At 37.6% G+C, this 8,786-nt stretch overlaps 1 protein-coding gene across 1 annotated transcript in view; it reads left to right on the top strand.

Moving 5' to 3' along the window:
* Positions 1–8,786, top strand: part of erbb4b (erb-b2 receptor tyrosine kinase 4b) — a gene marked incomplete in the record, with an annotated part of 262,602 nt that overhangs the window by 190,986 nt on the left and 62,830 nt on the right. Inside the window, 2 exon segments of the mRNA XM_014011540.1 lie at positions 1,356–1,446; positions 2,838–3,037. Coding sequence (XP_013866994.1) covers positions 1,356–1,446; positions 2,838–3,037 — 291 coding nt within the window.

The following is an 8,786-nucleotide window of genomic DNA, read 5'->3' as shown; positions in this document are numbered from 1 at the left end:
TATATATATGTATATGTATATGTATATGTATATATATATATATGTATATGTATATGTAATATTAATGTGTCATTATGTAAAAGGAACATGTATTTTTCTCTGTTTTACAATTAGGCACATTCGATTATTGCCTGAGGATCTGTACCTATTTTGTGCAGCATATGTCTGCTATCAGCATATTATTCATCATGACATTCATTATCTACAACAGAAAGAACCTCTAATCTGCTTAAGTAACACACTGTATAATGTCAACGTGGCTTTTCATTGCAGTTTTGTCATTAATACAATTAGTTTAGACAGGTACAACACTGACTGGTGTAGCACTTTTGCCTCTGGGCTAAAAAGTTCTCAGTGTATTCAAAAACACACCATGTGACACAAGACATCAAAAGTGCTAATAAAGTTTACAAATAAAACCATTTACATTTCTTACTGAACACCGTTAACAGGCATTTGTGAAGATGCTTCTGCTTCTTGTCTGGGATTGAAAAWCCAAACAGTGTACACAAACAGATAAACATACTGTTGAAGGTTGTTGCTGTCTTGTCAACGAGTCAATTTTAGATAAACAAAATTATGTGTGTAGTAGGAAGGGAATCACTCTCATAATTGAATCATGGCAGATAGTGTTTATTGATTGGTGAATGCATTATACAGTGGATGTTATCAAACCAACACAGTATTTTATTGCCATCACTTGTAACTGTATGCTCTTTATCCTTGTCATTAAAGCAGCTTGGCCTCTGTTTTCTTCCAGTGTAATAATATTTTGTAAATGTTTTTGTGCTTTTTTTTTTCTTTCTTATACTTGCAATAACTTTTATTCATTCCACCTACTTTGTCTTTTTGTTAACCTCTACGCTTCTTTTGTAGATACAGCTGTAGTTTCTTACTCATGCCCAGCTGCTTTGTTTATCCTCTGTTGTTGGCTTGGGAATTGTACTCACCCACTGTTCCTCTACTAAATATTTAATATTTGTGAATCCATTATTGAAAATCATAAATGAGCCACGGCCACCCTCTCAGGTTTTTTTAATGCTCTAAATGATTCAGCAGAAGAGAGGCAGAGAGAGGAAAAGCAAAGGATTGATATGGCAGACTTTGTGCATATTATGGCTGGCACCTGAACCCACTATGGGTTTGTCACACCTTTGACGTGTACTTGGTTCAGAAAGTGCTTGGCTGCTTTCAGATGAGACTCAGGTGGTGTTGTAACTGGTCTCTAATTCTAAAACGAAGCCACTAATTCATTGTCATTTTTCTCCTGTCTCTGTGTAAAATTGACAGTATGATACACAAATGATTTTAGTATTTGCAGTAACCCATGTGTGTGTATTTCTGTCCCCATTTAGGCTACCTCAACATCCAGTCCTGGCCAGACAACATAACAGACTTGAGTGTTTTCTCCAACTTGGCAACGATTGGGGGAAGAGCACTTTACAGGTACCTGAAAAGATTAAAGCTGTGCTTTGATTGGCACATTGCACAGTTTTGTGAAATGTAATGTTTGTTTTATACAAATAATACACAAATCTTTTAGTTAATCTATTAAATTATTGTTTTTATTTTTATTTTTTATAAAAGTTAAACATGAAAAAGAAAAGGCTACGGGTAGTTTTGTTTTGTTTTGTTTTGTTTTGTTTTGTTTTTAAGCCTGCTATTGGACACTTTCTTTTAAAATTTCAAATCAATATTGATTGAGTTTTATTTATTAAATCCATATTTTGCTGATTAAAAAATCACAAGTGAAACATTTCCTTCACTAAATGTTTTTTAAGATCTTTGAAACCCCTTGGCAAAGTTCTGTACATCACAAATGTCATTTGTCTAGTAATGACATTTGTCATAGCTTAGTTTGTACATTTTGAAGTTTTTTTTACATAAATTATTAGTAAATGTGTCCATGCTTTTAAGATTAAGTGCTCTGCATCTTAATTTCTGTTGTTAAGTGCAAAACCTACCTCCAAATAACACTGTGTTATGAACATGCTTTGGTCACGATTTTATTTTGACATTTAAGAGCTCAGTAGTTTTAWCCCATAGAACATAATTATTTATCATTTACTTTTTACTGTTTTTGTAAAAGTGCTCTAAAATGTGTAGTGGCATTTGGATTGGAACAATGTGAGTCTTGGCTGATTATATAGTACAAATTTTAAGTGTGCGTGTGTGTATGTGTGTCCGCTACACCTGCCTGCAAATGAAAACAGCAGGCCATATACAAATTATAGCCTGCCTCTCACCTTTGCCCCATACTTGATCCTGCTTACTCACTGTCTATATGATGACTCTGACATCCCGCTGTCCGCCAGTCACAGTTAAACTGTGGGAGTCGAATGGAGAAGGGATGGAGTGGGGACCGAGGGTAGGCTTTTTAAACAAAATGAAACAAAATGACAAGTAGAGTAATTAACTGTTTTCTGTAATAAAATAAAAATGTATTGCATTAGCAAACCAGAAAAGGGCCTAAATGCACAATTTTGATTTGTTAATTGGAACACATTGAAATAAATTATTGCCTGTCACCAAAGACGACAAAACAATAATGTTCTTGCTCATGTTTGTGTGAGTGCATTAGTTCTTTTGTCTAATGTGTTAGCAAAGCATTAATAGTGCAAATGCTCTGTAACATGTTCTTGCTCTGTGTTTTAAATATTCAAACTACATCTGAAAATTGAATATGTTTTCCTCATGCTTCTATTTATTCCTCATCTCTGTTTGCTTTCTACCCCTGTCTCACATCAATCTTAACTTTTCCTCCTTCTCCTCTCACATCTCTCTTGTTCCTGTCTGGCCCTGTCTTCCTCTCACCTCCACCTGTTTTGCCCTCTCAGTGGGATCTCGCTGCTGGTGTTAAAGCAGCAGGGCATCTCATCACTGCAGTTGCAGTCCCTCAGAGAGATCAGTGCTGGGATTGTTCACGTTGCAGAAAACAGCCAGCTTTGCTACTACAACACAGTCAACTGGACCAGATTGTTTCGCACAGCAAACCAAAAGGTTCTAATTCGCAACAATCGAAGCCCACAGGAATGCTGTAAGTTTATACTAAACAGCTGTGCCAAAACATCATTATTATTATTTTATTTTATTTTATTTTATTTTATTTATTTTTATTTTTATTTTTATTTTTATTTTTATTTATTTTTGTGCAATTTAGTATTACTTCAAACTGTTTGATTTTTTGTAATGGTGAACCGTTTAAAACCAGTTCTTGTTACTGTAATTTGTAAAGAAAAATAAATAAATAAAAAACAAAATCAAAAAGGCAGAAGTCAAGCTACTTAAAGTATCATAGCTATAGATTAAATGTGTTAAAGTAAAAACAATCAACTAGGTTCTAATCTCTTTTTCTGTAAGTTTTTGGCGAGATGAATCAAGCAAGTTATGCCTTTGTGAAGAATCATATGGGAAATAATTTGTCTTTTTTTCCCACCATTTTTGCAGAGATCTATCACTTTTCTTTACCCACTTTTAAAGTTAAAAAAATCTAAAATCTACAAATTGAATAGTGTTGTTGCTAACTACCCTTATTTGTGGATTATCAGATAAAGAGTTACATTTCTATGGTTATGGTGATAGATAAATAACCCGAATGAGCATYGGCCTCATAAGTGGGCTCATTGATCTGCCCAAAAGGACACTGAGCTTTAAACAAACCTTTGCATCCCTCATAGGACACAAGGTTAAAAAATCACTGTTCTACGCTTGTCAGGTTCCATAAAGTGGTCCCCAATTTTTTTATTTTATTTTTTTTTTATTTGGCTGCTCAGAGCCAGGCCGTGGCCTAAGTAGTGCAAAGATGTCTCTATGTCAATGCAACAGACATCACACAGACCATTGTCATGGAGTCCCATTGCCATTTTATGGCAGTTAAGCATGTTGTACACAGTTAAAACTCCAGTCAGTGTACTTAAAGTTTTTTTCATTTTCATTTTTATTTTTTGTCTGGTTGATATATTTTCCATGCCATTAGGGAAGTGCGTCTACAATCCATTAGCTCCCTCCAGCAGATTAAGTGTTGATYTCTAATCCAAGCCTGTAAAGCAGTCCTACAGACTGCTGTTGAAATACCTACAACAGGCTCTGGTCTTTTAAAGTTGGCCTGACTACCAGCTTTTGCAATGTCACCTATCTTGTTACCATTAATGCAAGTATCTCCTGGTACCCATTGGACACAGCCAAGCCAGATGGATTGGCTGCTTGGACACAGCCTACAAGCCTTGATGTAAAGTATGGCCCATGGAGAACTCTGATAGCAATTTGGCCATATGTTAGTGTGAGTATTTCTACCTGTGTACAATGAAGGTCTTTGAGAGGCACCACATCTATGGGCTATATCATGGTTTGAGATACAGTTGTAGTACCACCTAGTGGGTATCTGTACTCTCTTATTTTGGTTGTGGAAAAACAGCACCCCTGTACTTACTGACCCCCTCAGAAGACATTCATCTATAAAACAGTAGAAGTTATCGGGATATATGCCCACCATAGATATGTAGGTTACTCCAGGCAGACCAAGCTTCAATCTCTGTCCTAAAACTTGGCTAAATTTTTTTGACCATTCTGTCTCTAGGTTCTGCAGTTYCTGGAAGAGCAGCAACAGTCCCAGATTCTAGTGTGCTGTGAGTCAGATAGGACCAGGTCATATGCGTACCTTTGTGTATGTCTATTGCCTAAACCGTTAGTAGGTGGTTGACAACCAGGAGCCAGCAAAGGGGTGAAATTACTCCTCCCTGTGGAAAGCCCCCCAGAGTTGAAGATGCTTTCAAAAAATTTGAAAAGAAGCCAATTTGTTGTTGTCTAATCTACACCTTTACTGTCAGGTGCTCTCTCTATATTTTATATATGTCCAAGAAACAGCAAAGCACATATTGTGCCAGGCTATGATGGAYGTGGCTGCTGTGAATCAATTGGCAGACAAACAGAGGCTGCAATGATTGTTCTGGATTTGCCATTCYAATGAATGCCCAATACTACAGCATCACCTGTTTTTAGGTGGGGCAGTGCAGTGTATCTCATGCTTCTTGTCAGGGCTGTTGCTGCTCTGGGTCTGTGGCTACTCARYTCATATAAAAGTMGGCCCCCAGAGAATCCCAGGCCRTATACCATAWATATTGTCCAAGATTCCTGGATGAAGGCTATGCCTGTACCCTGCTAAGGCAAGTACACAYCAACATACTGGCATCTTTARAGTGATGCAAGTTGCTCTATATATTCCATTATCCCCAAAACAACTGAAACTAGGATGTTTTTTTTTCCATTAGAGGACACCAACAACATGTCAGTGCRCTCATCACCTGGAAACCCAAGCACTTGTAAAGCGCTGACTGCTCCCCGACGGGGTGTGGTCAAGGGGCTACCCTTGTACTGGGTACTCCCTGTAGACCTTGCAGCATAGGCAGATATGTTTGCCCTTGCCGAGTCCCAAGGCACTAAATCATCTGTTGCCCAGAGCCAAGTCAAGTAATCTTTAATCTTTAATCCCATTTTAAAGATACAAWAGCAGGACAAAATTCTGTCCAGGTGGATGAGGGCACGAACCAGAAACTTTTCTGTGGTGTGACGGAGGGGAAATGTCCAGGTCCTAATGATATTGACGGCCGCTTACTTAAGAACTGTGCGGAGCAGTTATCTGTTATTTTTTGTTATATTTTCAGATACTTCCTCAACCTCAATAAGGTCCCACGTTTATGGAAAGAGTCCGTCATTGTCCCAATCCCCAAAAACAGAGTTCCTAAACAGCCGAATGACTACAGGCCTGTAGCCCTTACATCCTTTGTTATGAAGTCACTTGAGAAAGTAATTAAGACAGCCCTCTTAACTACTGTTAAAACCAGCTTGGATCCACTGCAATTTGCCAACAGGCCCAGCAGAGGGGTGGATGATGCTGTATGCACTTTACTGAACTTGGTTCTTTAACACCTTGAGGCAGCTAATACTTTTGCACGTCTTGTTTTTATTGATTTTTCTTCTGCTTTTAACTGCTTACAGCCACATATTCTAGCAGACAGGTTAAACAGTATACATAAAATTGAATCAGGTCTCATATGTTGGCTAATGGGTTTTTTAACTACCAGATCTCAATGTGTCAGAGTACATGATGGTTTATCTGATGCTTTGCTCTCTTCCACTGGTTCTCCACAGGGTTGTGTTCTGCCCCACCCCCTTTATTTGTTTTATAAACTAACACGTGTCAGAGCCAGTTCGCATGACGGCATATTTTAAAGTTTGCTAATGATTCTGTCATTGTGTCCCTTTTAAAGTCAGATGACTGATCATGGCCCAGTGGTGTTACATTTTATTAACTGGTGTAAGTCATKCTTTCTAGACATAAACATCAACAAAACCAAAGAAATGATTGTTGACTTCAGGGAAAACACAAATGTCATCTCTCCTGTGCACATTAATGATCAACAAGTTGACATTGTGGAGYAATATAAATATCTGGGTACTGTAATTGACAACAAGCTCTCTTTTGACAAACATGTGGACACTTTATGCAAGAAAGCCCATCAACATCTATACCTTTATCGTAAATTAAGGAGTTTTATCATGGACAGTAGTTTTAAGAGAATGTTTTATTGAATCTTTTCTTACTTTTTCTTTTATTTGGTATGGGTTTTTGACACAAAAAAAACAAAAAATGCATACACCATAGTGTCAGTCTTTGCAGTAAAATTGCTAATGTCCCATTAAATGACATCACTACTCTCCACAGAAACAGATCCTTAAAGAAAGCTCAGGCAATTTTAGCTGAGCCTAACCACCCCGTCTTCACAGAGTTTTCTCTTTTATCATCAGGATGCAGTTTTGCTGTAAAAAGATGTCGAACCAACATATTTAAGAACTCCTTTTTACCTGCTGTTATCGTCATTTTAAAAACATATTGTTGTGTGTTTGTAGTTTTTACACCTATACCATTATGTTTTTTTTTATGTTTTTTACTGTATTTGTGGTTGATGATTGTTTTTGTTCCTGCTGGCTGTGACACAAATTGCCCCATGGGGATATTAAAGATTACTTGACTTGACTTGACTTGACTTGAGCCTGACATATAGGCATCAGGTCTTGAGGCCGGAGTAAAAATGGCCTGTCCAGCCTGGTACCATATAGGCCAGAGGTGTGGTTGTAAGACTGCCTATGACATTCATGATGAATGTGCTGCAGGCAGGGTCCCTGGAGATTTTATAATCCCTTGTTGACAGTTAAWTTCCTTGTATGCTCAGTGTTTTTCAAGTTGCCATCCACTAGGGGTAGCTGAGGAGAGTTTTCCTTCTCCTAGACATGTTACCTGTCGAGGCTATAGAGCTCCACCTGTCCGGCTGCTTTTAGTTTGCGGCACACTTTTTAGCCTCCCAGTTTGTTCAGGCACACCCCAATTTACCAGTAACAGGGATCCACCAACTGGGAGTGTGCTCCTACACAGTGCAGCCTCATCACGAGGTAAAGCTGTGTAAAGTATATCCCCCAGAGGRTATGCTAATAGTTTTGACAGCTGCTGTGAATTAATGAAGATAGACCAATGTTTAGGTTTTTAAAGACACCATGTTATTTTAACAAATAAAAACAGCAAAATAGATAAAGAAGTGCTTATCTGTATAATTTTGATTTACTTGGAGTATAAAATAAGGATTTAATTATATGATTTTTGATTTTAGATGATAAAATATTTTATCTCATCAAGATAATATGTTAAACATTGACAGCTAAAGATATACTATTGCACTATTGAAGTCTGCATTTTTTAACATGATGCTCTATGCTTTTACATGTTACAATGGAAGAAAACGACAACAGTCACTGTTGCCTTTCAGGGGATGGTCTGCTTTGCTCTTAGCACTACTTTGAAGCAGAAAAGAAACTACAGACAACTATTTAGTTATTTTCCTTTTAACACACAWACTCTCATGTCATCTAGATACTAACCTTCTACCATCCTTCCTTCTCCTTCTTTTTGTTTCTTGAGAAAACACTGTATCAAAGTCTTCTACTGAGTTTGTTCTGTCTCCCTCATGTCAGGAGTTTTTTTTTCTCCAGCCTTTTCAGACACATCTGAAGTTGTCATGTTTTTGATCTTACTTCACAGTCAAAGTCTTTGCTTTGGCACCCAACCTTCCTTTTCTGCTCATTTTTCTCTGCCTGGTCAGTTTACCTGTGGAGCTCTACGCCCAGCACAGGTGGTTTTGTCTCTTCTGAAAGACAAAGCTTTCATCTTCTGCCCTTGAAAGGAACAATTGATTTTTCTCTCTTTTTTTGTATCTGCATTCTTCTCTCATGACACTGTAACCACCATGACACCAAAGCATTGCCTGTGTGTTACACATGGCCAAGATAGCAAAGGGAAAATCATGTTGGCCACCAATGGGATGTGATGCTGTCACTGTGTTATTTCCACACATTTCTTTTTTCAGTATAATGCTGTCAAATGTGGCAGCTACTGTAGAACAGTGTGTGGGGGAGATATAAGAAAAGACAAAGAGAAAAGAAAAATCCAGATAACAAAGATGTTGAGGTAGACTGAGTTAGAAAGCACTGCATGACAACAACCCAAGTTTTTTTCATCCCTTAGTTTTGGCTATAAGCCAACAAGCRATATCAACAACTTTGTGTGGCATCTGCAAGTAATTGCTCTGTCTTGGTGATTTGTCATGGCTCAGCAATTAAATTACGAAGCAGCAAAAGCTCCTTCTTAACTGCCCAAAAGGAAACACGATCACACACTACACACTGAAAATAAAACATACATTTCTGCATGTTTTGCAGAAATGTGTATATATATATAT

The sequence above is a fragment of the Austrofundulus limnaeus genome, unplaced genomic scaffold, assembly GCF_001266775.1.
Source record: "Austrofundulus limnaeus strain Quisiro unplaced genomic scaffold, Austrofundulus_limnaeus-1.0 Scaffold81, whole genome shotgun sequence".
NCBI lineage: Eukaryota > Metazoa > Chordata > Actinopteri > Cyprinodontiformes > Rivulidae > Austrofundulus > Austrofundulus limnaeus.
The sequence above is the reverse complement of the archived record's forward strand: the minus strand, read 5'-3'. Positions and strand labels throughout refer to the sequence as shown.